This window comes from Poromitra crassiceps (genome assembly GCF_964638095.1).
Source record: "Poromitra crassiceps genome assembly, chromosome: 23".
NCBI lineage: Eukaryota > Metazoa > Chordata > Actinopteri > Beryciformes > Melamphaidae > Poromitra > Poromitra crassiceps.
In genome coordinates, this window is record NC_139639.1 from 20892588 (window position 1) to 20906996 (window position 14409).

The 14409-nt window shown below is 47.3% G+C and overlaps 1 protein-coding gene across 1 annotated transcript in view; it reads left to right on the top strand.

Annotated features, from left to right (window-relative positions):
- Positions 1-14409, top strand: part of ephb1 (EPH receptor B1) — a gene marked incomplete at its 5' end in the record, with an annotated part of 139780 nt that overhangs the window by 101783 nt on the left and 23588 nt on the right. Inside the window, 3 exons of the mRNA XM_083659060.1 lie at positions 4856-5044; positions 6258-6505; positions 7907-8122. Coding sequence (XP_083515186.1) covers positions 4856-5044; positions 6258-6505; positions 7907-8122 — 653 coding nt within the window. The remainder of the gene's footprint in view (positions 1-4855; positions 5045-6257; positions 6506-7906; positions 8123-14409) is intronic.

Consider the following 14409-nt stretch of genomic DNA (forward strand, 5'->3'; position numbering starts at 1 on the left):
GCTGGAAGATGCAGGCTGTTCTCTACTGTAACCAGCCTACCTACAGCAATGTGACAGGTTGGAAGATGCAGGCTGTTCTCTACTGTAACCAGCCTACCTACAACAATGTGACAGGCTGGAAGATACAGGCTGTTCCCTACTGTAACCAGCCTACCTACAACAATGTGACAGGCTGGAAGATACAGGCTGTTCTCTACTGTAACCAGCCTACCTACAACAATGTGACAGGCTGGAAGATGCAGGCTGTTCTCTACTGTAACCAGCCTAGCTACAACAATGTGACAGGCTGGAAGATGCAGGCTGTTCTCTACTGTAACCAGCCTACCTACAGCAATGTGACAGGCTGGAAGATACAGGCTGTTCTCTACTGTAACCAGCCTACCTACAACAATGTGACAGGCTGGAAGATGCAGCCTGTTCCCTACTGTAACCAGCCTACCTACATCAATGTGACAGGCTGGACGATGCAGACTGTTCTCTACTGTAACCAGCTTACCTACAACAATGTGACAGGCTGGAAGATGCAGGCTGTTCTCTACTGTAACCAGCTTACCTACAACAATGTGACAGGCTGGAAGATGCAGGCTGTTCTCTACTGTAACCAGCTTACCTACAACAATGTGACAGGCTGGAAGATGCAGGCTGTTCTCTACTGTAACCAGCTTACCTACAACAATGTGACAGGTGGAAGATGCAGGCTGTTCTCTACTGTAACCAGCTTACCTACAACAATGTGACAGGTGGAAGATACAGGCTGTTCTCTACTGTAACCAGCCTACCTACAACAATGTGACAGGCTGGACGATGCAGGCTGTTCTCTACTGTAACCAGCCTACCTACAACAATGTGACAGGTGGAAGATGCAGGCTGTTCTCTACTGTAACCAGCCTACCTACAACAATGTGACAGGTGGAAGATGCAGGCTGTTCTCTACTGTAACCAGCTTACCTACAACAATGTGACAGGTGGAAGATACAGGCTGTTCTCTACTGTAACCAGCCTACCTACAACAATGTGACAGGCTGGACGATGCAGGCTGTTCTCTACTGTAACCAGCCTACCTACAACAATGTGACAGGTGGAAGATGCAGGCTGTTCTCTACTGTAACCAGCCTACCTACAACAATGTGACAGGTGGAAGATGCAGGCTGTTCTCTACTGTAACCAGCTTACCTACAACAATGTGACAGGTGGAAGATACAGGCTGTTCTCTACTGTAACCAGCCTACCTACAACAATGTGACAGGCTGGACGATGCAGGCTGTTCTCTACTGTAACCAGCCTAGCTACAACAATGTGACAGGCTGGAAGATGCAGGCTGTTCCCTACTGTAACCAGCCTACCTACAACAATGTGACAGGCTGGAAGATGCAGGCTGTTCTCTACTGTAACCAGCCTACCTACAGAAGTGTGACAGGCTGGAAGATGCAGGCTGTTTCTCTACTGTAACCAGCCTACCTACAGAAGTGTGACAGGCTGGAAGATGCAGGCTGTTCTCTACTGTAACCAGCCTACCTACAGAAGTGTGACAGGCTGGAAGATGCAGGCTGTTCTCTACTGTAACCAGCCTACCTACAGAAGTGTGACAGGCTGGAAGATGCAGGCTGTTCTCTACTGTAAGGCCAGCTAGAGGAGTGCAGCTGAATGGTCATGGGATGCCAGGCTTGAACACATTATAGAGATCACCAAGCACTGCCCCAGCAGGCGGGATGTCAAAACAAGCAGACGAGAGCACAATACACGCATGAACACACACACACACACACACACACACACACACACACACACACACCATGTGCATTGAGTGTTGCTGGAGAAATAGCCTCCCTCAAAGCAACAGACACGTTTTCTTTATGATGTCCACATCAGCACACAGCCGGTATCAGCAGCACACATATTACAGACAGCTCCCTGCATCTGTTGCCTGTTTATCCCCAATGCATCCATCCCCTTCAGCTCTTATCCACACATCAACAACATGGCAGCAGCAGTTGATTAACAGACATGCAGGCATGTTTACTGTACGTCCAAATAGGCTACTGTACATCTCTACATGTGACAACCAACACATCTTCAAGTCACGCGTGCTCCAGCCCCGTTTATCACTTGTGTAGCTTCAGCTTATCAGCTTCAGATTGTACACACACTTGATCTGGTTATGATTTGGTGCCAAACATACTTTGATCGTCCTTTTTGCCTGTAACTGCACGCTGCAGGTAAATCGTTATATATTAAGGAAATTAAATATATGTAGTGACATGAATAAACAAATGCCAGTGAACTACACAGTGTTTGGGCTAAGGCAAAAACAGAATTGGCAAACATTGTAGATTTGCTTTGGCAGTGGCCTCAGATAATAGCGATTTTCATAATTCTACAGATTAAAGGGCAAAAGATCAGTTTACTTCCTGATCAGAATTCCATTTATCACACCGTGAGGATTTGCAGAAGGCCTGATAAAGCCAAATTAAAATGTTACTATTTATACCATGTGGCCGTTAATCACATATGATTTTTAGATCGCTCTACCCCCAGTGTGCATCTGGTGAATGATTTTCTCACATCAAACGCTGGATAATTAGTTTGTGTTTATGAAGTCGATTCAACTCATTACATTCACATGGCCACAGAGTAGATTAGTGTGTATGTTGGACCCACATGAAATGGGAATGTATTTACTATAGGCCTATGACGTATTGGAATTGTTTATGTTAATTTTGCAAAATGGATAATCACATAAAGTTAAATGCAAACATTGACAGGCAAAAGGAATTAGAAGAAATGATTTTGTGCCTTTGCAAAAGACTGCCATATCAAAGAATTCCTGTAAGTTACAGAAATAGCATTTGTGAAGCCACTGTTTCATTCTGACAGCGCTGTTTGTCTTTAGGCAATGCGTCAATGCTGTGTACTATAGGACAATCAATTTGATTTCCCCCCATAGCCAGTCATAGATTAATGTAAGCATTAGTGCCAGGGGCTTGATTTGTGGCTACATTAGGGCCACTCAGTAAAGGAGCAGGGCAGACTAATAGCAGGCTAAATGCTGGACATTGGTGAAAATAACATGGTTAAGTGCTATGGCGTAAACAGTCATTTATAATGCTGATCAACTTAAATGCTCTTAAGCATTTGAACAATTGTGTCAGAGCCTAGAGGTTTAGTTCGGATTCAGAGATGTAAATTCAATGGGTTAAACGAGTTTGTCTGTTGTGTCTATTTATGCTTTATATATGGCCATCTAATCGAATAGGGCCCTGTACAGTATAATGTGACCGTGAGTGAGTCATTGCGGTATAGCCACACAGAGTTATTGTTTTATATGTTCGCAGAAATAGAATTGATGTTTGGATACATTTGATCCATACGCTCAGATCAAGGAGCTATGAAATATTAAAGCGGGCATCTATTTTTCATCTGGCAGCCGTAAAAAGATGAGTCCGGTTAAACCGGGCTGTACCACAGGGAGAGAGAGAGATCAACTGTTTCCATTTTAAATTATACATGGGAGTGGGCTCGGGCCTGTGGATGAGAAAGTAATGGGTTTGCGCATGTGCGTGTGTATGTTCGTGTGTGTGTGTGTGTGTGCGCACGCGTATGTGTGTCTATGTGCGTGTGTGCTTCTGGCAGTGAGTGCATGTGGTCTCTATGTGTGTTGTTGTATTATGTCTCATGCAGAGATTTGGAGTCCCACCCGGCAGTGCTGTTGAGCGAGCTGCTCGGCGAACACTTGTAAATAGAATGTCATTATGGCACGCAAAGCTGCAAACCCTCTGATGGCTTAACTTAAATCCAATCTGTATGGAATCTCTCATCAGCAATTACATCCACACGGACAGGGTTCAAGGCAATTAGCGCCAGTAAACTAGAATCGGCCTCCAGTCGAGAGCGAGGTGAGGAACCTTGATCCCTCCCAAGACCAGACCTTATCCTCTCCCCGCGTCTCTGGAGAGGCCCTCCCTCTCCCCGGGCAGCTCATGCAAATGAACAGGCACAAATTGACTTGATGGAGATGGGTTTATTCCAATCAGGGCTGCCAAGGTTTTGACTAAACAGCTCCGAGAGGAGAGCTGCCTCTGGGTATCAGCGTGGAAATGATGATTTGATGTCTGCTTGCTTACCGTTATGTCCGTGCTGTGGCAGCATGTATTTGAATGTGTTTATTTACAAAGTGTTGTTGGGCAGTCGTCCTCTCCGCCCGCCGGCCTGTCCACCCAGAAACAATCTGTCCTCCGTTTGCAAACATCTCCAGTCTGTGAACTGAGCTCACCTATCTCACAACGGCATAAAGAGCTGCTTGATAGCGCGTTGGTTTTATCTCTTTATGAAGGCTTCGGGGGGAAATTGGTTCTACCACTATCAAAGAGCAGAGACTGCTAGGGCAGGGGATAAAAGGGTGAAAAAATAGTCTACATTTACTCTTTCAAACCCTCCCCTCTCTCTCTCTCGCTCTCTCTCTCTCTCTTTCCTGGTCTGCTTCCCAAACGCCGAAATCATCAAACCACCATTTTGTTGTCTGCTCTACTCGGGAGGAGAGGTTGTTTCTGTAATGGCGCCGCGCAGTCACGTACTATTAAATGTGTGCAATATGTGTTAATTCATATTCATTTACATACTGTAGTAGTCTCGCCCGCCTCTGCCCGAGGACCATAGAGTAAATGGAGTCATCATCGTTTACCACTGTTAAGAGCTTGTGGTGATTGTAAGTGATGCTGTCTGTGTCACACACACAGCGTGATTTAAGATGTGACTTGTTGACGTGTGAGTGCGTTCACCAGCCATTTCATAAAGACATCAACCAAAGAGAATGTTTTTCCTCTTCTGGATTGCTCACTGAGCGCTTTGGTTGTTCTAGAACTCTCTTTGCGAGCCGACATGTCTAACTGCCCCTCCCCACTGGGCTGCCCGACCCACTTCTCAGGCTCCCCGGGGATGAAAATCTACATCGACCCCTTTACCTACGAGGACCCCAACGAGGCCGTCCGCGAATTTGCCAAGGAGATTGATGTCTCGACTGTGAAGATCGAGGAGGTCATTGGTGCAGGTACTGTAAAAAGAATGCGGTGGACCCAATGTTTTTGTGTGGATGTTGAACTTGGATTCTCATGTTTCCCACGTATATGTCTGTTCACGAAGGTGTTATGTCTACAAGCCTACATCTGCAGGCTAACAGGTTTAGCCTGAAGCCCAGCCGCTTTGGAGGCCCCATCTGAAGGGAACATGTCAAGGGCCCATGTCAAGTGCACTAGCAGCATGTAGGCCACCTACCCAGGGACTAAGCATCAGAAATAACTCAAGCCCCGCGGCCGGCTCCCTGGTCTTTCTCTGTCTCTGGGTCCTCTCAGAGGAGCTCTCGCTCATGTTCTCGCCTGCATCATCTCTTTCCATTTACTTCAACATTACAACAGATGCACTATCATTTTGTGCACATCATCTCTTATTCAAATATCTGTTTTTGGTGGTGAAATTCATTAACATGTAATTTGCTAATTGCTTTGAGGCGAATGCCAGGAAAGACTGGAGACTAAAATAGCGTCAGCTTAATATTTGTGCCCTTACCTGCTGAAAGCGTTTATTATGTGCAGTGTGTGTGTCTCCAACATGTCCTTTTCAACACAGGAGAGGACACACCTTGTTTACAGTGTGGAGGGCACACTGATACAGTCTATGTGTTGGTTCATCCAGAGGCTGAAATAGCCCTGGTCATAATGGGACCAGGCCTGGAATAGCTCCTGCAGCCTGGCCTACTCAGCAAGCTAGGTGTGAGGAAGTGACAGAGATAGGATAGGGCTAAGGATGCAGGAGGACTATCTAATTAAACATTTCCCTTTTTGTTGATTTCACTCTGTGGTACACCTCTGCAGGACATCAAGGTGGTGATAATTAATCAAACCGCTCACAGATATTTACCGGGTAGTGCTGCTTGGCTGTTATTCTTTTGATTGGGGAATATGAATTCCACTTGGCAGACTTCTTTAAGATAGACGACTTAACTGTGAGGCAGTGCAGGCCTACTGTTCATAATGCCTTGAAGGAGCAATACTGAAAGAGAATTGGTCAACACTTAGCATGCCTGATGGAGACTAAATCAAGATCTATCGCGCTCTTGGTAATATTTCTGCTCAGGCACAAGGGCTGCAAATTAGCCTGATAAACGGATAGATTTAGATCTAATCAACTCTCCTAAGCTTTTGTCTAATATCATAATGAGTTTTTGTTTGTGACAGTGCGCCTCTTCCTGTCCCCCCCCCCCCCAGGTGAATTTGGGGAGGTGTACAAGGGCCGTCTGAAGCTGCCTGGTAAGAGGGAGATTTATGTAGCCATCAAGACCCTGAAGGCGGGCTATGTGGACAAGCAAAGGCGGGACTTCCTCTCTGAGGCGTCAATCATGGGCCAGTTTGACCACCCCAACATAATCCGCCTGGAGGGCGTGGTCACGAAGAGCCGTCCAGTCATGATCGTCACAGAGTTTATGGAGAACGGCGCCCTTGACTCTTTCCTCCGGGTGAGTGATTTTGTGTTTGTCCTTTACTTACTAAACTGCATCTCAACAACGTGCAAAGCGTTTATATTGGTGTGAAGGAGCTGGTCAGGTCTGGTGTTACCGTGCTGAGAGTGTTCATTTCCTCTTATCTGGCGAGTCTGAGAAAGTCATATTCAGGAGAGGAATGGAGGAAACCTTGCTACTATCAGGAGCTAATTGGGAATGAATGGTTGAACAGGCCCAGAAAAGGAGTTCAGGCTATGAATCGCCCCCCTAATAGAAATTTAAATCGGCCTTTTGAACCGTTCCAATGCAAACAGAGAATATTATGTTTCATGACAATGAGCGTGATTCAATCATTCTTAATTTGAAAATGTCCACTGTAGCTGTCCCTAACCTCTAATTTTCCCATTAATGTTTGAAGCTATTAACGGCCTGTTCGCTCTCTCTCTTTTGTAGTGAGGATTGAGCAGACATACAGCTTAATCAATATTCACCCGGCTTTTCCCCCTCCTTCAATCACATGGATTGCTGTTCCATTCCACTTTGATCTAGGGTGGGTTTAAAGGGACCCTTTGAAGTTGGCTTTGCTAACCGCCACATCCGACTTGTGTTCCCATCGATCTCCCCTACCCTCTTATTTGTTCATGTGTGCTGGGGTTCAAAGCTTCTTCAGAGCATCCACACATGTGTGGAGATGTTACTTCTAGAGATGTATGCCTGCATGCCAGGATGGACCAATGCTCTTAACGCCCACAATGAGAAGGATCAGCTTCAGGAATCCATTTTTGCTGGTTTTCTCTTCCGCTAGACAAATAACTTCAACCAGAGGGAGGAGAAGGAGCTCAAAACCAGAAATAAACAGAAACAATGACTTTCTTTGGAAGGTGGAGGTGTGTTGTGCACAAATAGATCGGCAAGGCGATGGGGCTCGGCTGTTTGTCACTTTGCTATGTATGTATGTTGTAGGTGTGACAGCACATCTTGTCCCCTTCCCACTGAATGTGCCTTTACCTCCCAGCTGTGGTGACAAGGATGCGTCACCGGGTTTTTCTAATTCTGGAAGACGGTCCCACTGGACGGCCCTGATGCTACTGCAGCTGTAACTCTGCGAGGACAGAGCTGGGCTACCAGCTATCATTGCTGCCTGAATAGAGAACCAAATTACCACAGTAGATATTCAAAATAATAAGTAAATTTGAGCCGGGAAGTTTTTAATTGCAATACGGAGATAGAATCAGTCAAGGATGTCTCCATGACTCAGTAAAGAACCATCATAATTAGTTCATTATCATTAAAAGCAGTGCCATTAACATTTGCTGAAATCCCGCTGCCTATATCCTGCAGCTAGCCCCACTTACGTTAATGACGCCAACGATAATATCTAAATAACCGCTTTCATTTGTTTCTCCTTTCCTTTAGCAAAACGACGGTCAGTTCACAGTGATCCAGTTGGTGGGAATGATGCGTGGGATCTCCGCCGGGATGAAATATCTATCAGAGATGAATTATGTCCACCGGGACCTGGCTGCACGCAACATCCTGGTCAACAGTAACCTGGTGTGTAAAGTGTCCGACTTCGGCCTGTCCCGCTACCTACAGGACGACAGCTCAGACCCCAGCTACACCAGCTCCCTGGTGAGTGCTTGTACTATTTGGGGAGAGTTGTAGACTAGCACATGCCCTCCTCCGATACATTGTGCAGTCGTCAGCCGCTTCTTTTCCGACAGCGAGGAGTTTCACCGGCAGGACGTAGCGCATGGCAGGATGACACGCTATTCCCCCCGGTTCCCCTCCTCGCCAAACAGGCACCCCGACCGACCAGAGGAGGCACTAGTGCAGCGCCCCAGGACACATACCCTTAATCCGGCTTCCCACCCGCAGACACGCCCGACCAAGGTGGAGGTAAAGCGGGGGGGCTCGAACCTGCGACCCCTCGTGTCGGCAGGCAGGGAATCTACCGCAGCACTTCCCAGACGCTCATTTTGTAAAGTTTTTTGATGGGTAAGGGAGGCAAAATTCCCTAAAAACCCATCACCTGTCAATCTCGCCCACTTTTTTCGTCCCCCTCTGACACACTGTCTCTATTATTCTTTTTGAAGATCTTAGAACTCCTTCACCTTTTCAGAACCTTTGATTTAAGAGGAGCTGTCTCTCGTCTTCCCTCCTCTTCACTTCACTCTGCAAGTCACGGAGCGGAGTTCTGTCACATCTTCATTAGTGTGGAGACGAGCCTCCTCCGGGAAGGCCCCTCTCCGGCTGACATGCCCAGAGTGCAGAGAAACCAAAGGCCATCGCGGCCTCTCAAACTGACAGCTCTCTCTCCCTCCCTTCCTCCCTCCCTCCCTCCCTCCCCCTCTCTCCCTCCTCTCCTCATTCATTATTACCAGGGCATCATGGGAGGCTTTGGCTGCTCATTAACTCCTCCACGCTACAGATGTGTAATTATTAGCAGCCATCGTTAGTTCATCTTCTGCCTCCTCGTCCTCATTCAAAACACACGCTCACACCCTCGCAAACACACACGGCACAGGTCATTAGGACTCCCAGCATGTCGGAGTGTGTGTGTGTGTGCGTGTGTGTGTGTGTGTGTGTGTGTGTGTGCGTGTGCGTGTGTGTGTGTGTGTGTGTGTGTGTGTGTGTGTGTGTGTGTGTGTGTGTGTGTGTGTGTGCGCGCGTGCGTGCGTGCGTGCGTGCGTGCGTGCGTGCGTGCGTGTGCGTGTGCGTGTGCGTGTGCGTGTGTGTGTGCGTGCGTGTGTGCGCGCAACACCTCACTGAGTCTGCTTTGAGACTAGAGTGCAAATGAGCCTGTTGTATTTGCCGATGTATTGTGTGTTGCGTCCTGCAGTTTGAAGTCAATAAGGTCCTATTCACCTTATGTAGCCCCGCCCACTTGACCCGTTTGTGTTATGACTTCCTGTTCGAAACGCCTCCTGTTTTAGCTGCTCAAACTGGTCTGACTCATCTGGTCAAATCTAGTTTGACTCACATTATGAGTCAGACTAGGTTCATGAGTCACAGGAAGTGTAAATACAATCGCAACTTCCAATTTTCCAAGTATTTACACTTCCTGTTAGTCTCTCAAGCCAGACGGTCTCTTCTACATAAGGTGAATAGGGGAATCTGGGTTATAGAGGATCGAGAGGATACCCCCTCCCCCCCTCCCTCAATGTTGAACTTAGCTATAGGTTGCTTAGTCTTGAGTACAGTAGAATCAGAGCCGTATAATAGAAGAGTTCCGACATCTCCATTCACTCCAATGGACCAGTTTTTTTCCAGGAAGTAGAAAGTGGAACTCTTGAGTAAAAGAAGCAGCACTGTCGAGTTGCAGCAAAATAGACAGTTTGTGTTGTACTCTGAAAGGGTTTTCCCCCCCTTGAATCAAATTGTACATTATCAGCTTTATTTTAGCATGCAAAAGTAGCGCGAGACCCATTCCTGGCTGTTCATTGGCTAATGAGTCTCGCATTTTGGTCCTCCGCTGACGCCACTCTCTTACTAGAGGACACTAAGTAGAATGAATCGCCATACATTTTTGGCCATAACATTTTCCCCTGGAATTTACTGAGCCCTGTCCTGCATTTTACCTGTCATCAGCCTCCACTGGCCAGTGTCTATCTTTGGCCAGTTCCATTGGTTTACCTGGGAGTGAACTAGTTGTTTGATACAATTACCTTGGGGGCGTTTTTTCTTCTCTTTTCGGAGAATGATTCATGTATATACGGTGTTATGTAGGCACAGTATAAATTATGAATAAATATGAATATATTATGAAAAAAATGCCTATTTTAGGATTTGCTCCAAACTTGAGATCAAAAGCATGCAGTCAAGCGGGCTGTGAGTCGGTGTGCTTCCCAGGTATGAGAAGAGACTTCTGAAAACAATTTGTCTTCATCTAAATATAGGAAAGGGAAAAAAAAAAAACAATACACTACATACTTTATTTCCACTTTCTCGGCTTAAGCACTCCTGTATGAGGATTATTCCTAAAGCAAACACAGACCCACACCTATACAGTACAGTATATATACACACAGACAACAAGGCCCGGTGGAGAGCGCTGATGGACAGGAGATGGCAGGTGTGGACAGGAAGTGTGATAGGGGCCGGAGGGGATGTGACCTCACGTTGGTGCGGTTGCGAGCTAATTGCTCCCTAGGAAGAGCTGGCTTTGACTGTCTGACCCCTGTGGCTAAACCTTGCTGAATGGCTCTTATTGAGCAACAAGGAGGAGCAGCAGCTCGTGTGTTGTCGGCGCCGCTGAGCCGGCTGAGAGAACACAGAGGGAGTAAAAGGTGGGGATTGGATTATAGATTGCGGTTGGCATTTTGATGTTGTTTAATGCAAACAAAGTCTCCTTGAGGGCGTTTTATCTGCAGAGTCGATCGAACGTTCCGACCCGCCGAGCCGTTTTGATGGCAACACGCTCAGGTTGTTTTGACGGTGTGTTTTTGGCCTGATAGAGATTCTGAAATGAGCACATCAAAGCTTGAGCACTGAGAGCTTCACTCTTTTACCGAGTGCCGCCGCGTTATTATCATAAGCATCCAGATGAAATCTTCAATCCCGTAACTATTTTTCAAAAGAGCAATTTCACTCCGATCCCACTCCACGCTGCGAGTTTAAATCCAGTCAAGTTCTCCAATTATTCCATGCACAAAAAATAATAATTTTGAATTAACTTTCCCATCTGAAGCGCTGAGCTGATGTGACCGTAGACTTCCATTCCACCTGTTTTCCTCACCTTTTATCCCCTCTATTCTGGGGTTACATGCCATCTGTGTTTGGGACACAATCATGGGGGGGGGGGGGGTAGTCAGGGGTCCTTGGGTCTGGTGCACACCGTCCTATAATTAAGCCACGCGCAGGCTGCACGGTGCCCTTCACTTCCCCGACCTCTTCGGGCTCGTGACCCGACGCTAGCCAATCAGCGCGCGAGGCTGGCACGGCAGACAAGGCCGCGGGAATCGGGGAAATTAAATTCCGCTGACATGCCGCGTGATTTACATGGCCGTCGACCTCCTCCTCCTCCTCCGGCAAATTAATCACTTCTCTCCCTGCGCTCCTTTTTCTCATTTTTCCCCCCACATTTCATAGACGCACCAATTACAGAGCCTGTGGCGTGATGCTGGATGTATGGCGGGCAGGGCATGCTGCTAATTGTGTTCACCCTGGATGTGGGTTCACTCTGGATCTATGTAGTGGAGGGTCCAGACAGAAGGGGGCTGTCCCGCCTCTCTGTTGGCTGCTCACCAAAGTCCTGATTAATTAGCCTCACCGGACAATGTTTGGACGGCACTGGTCTGACTAAGGTGATACGCGCTAATTAATTTACAGTTTGGCCGTGCCGTTTGGGCTTTTGCTGCAGCAATGCACTTTCTCTGTTTGTTTTCTGATTGGACCGACTCGGTCACGTGGTTTTCAGGAGTATAACCCGTCGGCACCTCACCAGCAGGGGGTGGGATGTGGCAGAGGAGAGGATTGATTCTGTTGGACACCCTGCGGGCCAGGAAGACTTTCACATCACTCTCCTATTTATCAATCCATCTATCCAAGGAGACAGCCGTCCATTCACCCCTGCATCCATTCATCTGTCTGTGCCTTTTCTCCGGCTGTCCAATTCTGTCCCATCTCAAGGCTCGTCCCCCCCGAGGGACGTACAGGCACATCCGAAGGACAAGCTCGGTGTGTGGGTGTGACGAATGGTGCGTCAAACTGTTTGCGGTGGTGATGATGGTGTGTGTGTGTGTGTGTGTGTGTGTGTGTGTGTGTGTGTTCATGGGTGACTGTGTTTGGCAAGTGAAAGCTAGAGGTCTATTTGTGGTCATTGTGGGGTTTAATGCACAGTCAGTGGTGAAGATGACAGAGCTTAAGTGGTTGGTAGTGAGAGTGTGTGTGTGCATGTGTGTGCGAGCGTGCGTGCGTGTAAGAAACCTACTGTAGCAACCTGGAGACTGGAGAGCATCCTACCTGTCAAGCTTGCTCTGCGGTCCTTTCATCTTGTTTCAGATGGACGGCACCAGTGTGGAAAGACAATGTCCATGTTTGCCCATGTTTTTAACAGTCTTTGTTAGCTTTGCTGTATTTTTTCTTTTATTATTATTAATATTATTATTATTATTATTTACTACTTTTTGCCTTTGCTGTTGTTGTTGTGACTTCCCTGCACCAGGCTGCTAGCCTCACCTTGATAGTCACCCAGCTGACTGCTGGCCACGCCCATATGACACGCCTGCAGCTGACTGCTGGCCACGCCCATATGACACGCCTCCCCAACATACTGTAGTTGGAAAGCCACATTTAATTGTCACACACAAACAAGTAGCATATTGCAGCTTCAAGGGTTGAACCCACAGTAAGAACTCCAAGCTTATACCATGCTCGTTCTTAACTGCAGGGAACACTCTAACACTCCCACCTTGTCCTGGTTTGTTTTTATCTTTTGCTTTGTGTTTGAAACTAATTATGATCGTACTTTTATTCAGATGCTAGAGTTTAATTTTCTCGGTCTAAAAGCCGGAGGAGAACATCCAGGCATGAACATTCATATGAATGTGGAGAGGAGGAGGTATAGATTCTGGGGGAAAAAAAATCAACCCGGTTCCTGCATCAAAGAGGGAACAACCTACAACCATCTAAAGCTCCCACCTTGATGTATCCCTTCTGTCATGTGCGCCAAAGTCAGTCTGAGGTGGGCATTGATTCGCCATCTGTGGCTTTGAGTGCATTTGCATCTGAGTAGGATTCACAATTAAAGTAGTTTGTTACAGCTAAAATAACAGAGGGAGTTATACTTTCTCTATTGGTGAATCTCTCCGTAATGAAAATCACTGCATAGTCACATGAATTATATGTAATATTGGCTTCTTTTTTTATAAGGCATAATATTAGCCTGAACATTAATGTGAGGCATAATATTAGCCTGAACATAGACCCTTCTCACGGGGGCCATTTTGTGTCGAAAAGGCAGGGTAAACACAGGTGCAAGCAAAACACTAATGAGGGTTTCAAATTCCAATCCATGATTGGAATGTGGGGTCTATTATTGGTAAAATATGGTGTGTTTGATGCGACCTGAGGTGGTGATAAGGCTCTGTTGACCTGAGGTGGTGAGAAGGCTCTGTTGACCTGAGGTGGTGATAAGGCTCTGTTGACCTGAGGTGGTGAGAAGGCTCTGTGGACCTGAGGTGGTGATAAGGCTCTGTTGACCTGAGGTGGTGAGAAGGCTCTGTGGACCTGAGGTGGTGATAAGGCTCTGTTGACCTGAGGTGGTGAGAAGGTTCTGTTGACCTGAGGTGGTGAGAAGGCTCTGTTGACCTGAGGTGGTGATAAGGCTCTGTTGACCTGAGGTGGTGAGAAGGCTCTGTGGACCTGAGGTGGTGAGAAGGCTCTGTTGACCTGAGGTGGTGATAAGGCTCTGTGGACCTGAGGTGGTGAGAAGGCTCTGTGGACCTGAGGTGGTGAGAAGGCTCTGTGGACCTGAGGTGGTGAGAAGGCTCTGTTGACCTGAGGTGGTGAGAAGGCTCTGTGGACCTGAGGTGGTGATGAGGTTCTGTTGACCTGAGGTGGTGATAAGGCTCTGTTGACCTGAGGTGGTGATAAGGCTCTGTTGACCTGAGGTGGTGAGAAGGCTCTGTGGACCTGAGGTGGTGATAAGGCTCTGTGGACCTGAGGTGGTGATGAGGTTCTGTTGACCTGAGGTGGTGATAAGGCTCTGTTGACCTGAGGTGGTGATGAGGTTCTGTTGACCTGAGGTGGTGATGAGGTTCTGTTGACCTGAGGTGGTGATGAGGTTCTGTTGACCTGAGGTGGTGATGAGGCTCTGTTGACCTGAGGTGGTGATAAGGCTCTGTTGACCTGAGGTGGTGATAAGGCTCTGTTGACCTGAGGTGGTGATAAGGCTCTGTTGACCTGAGGTGGTGAGA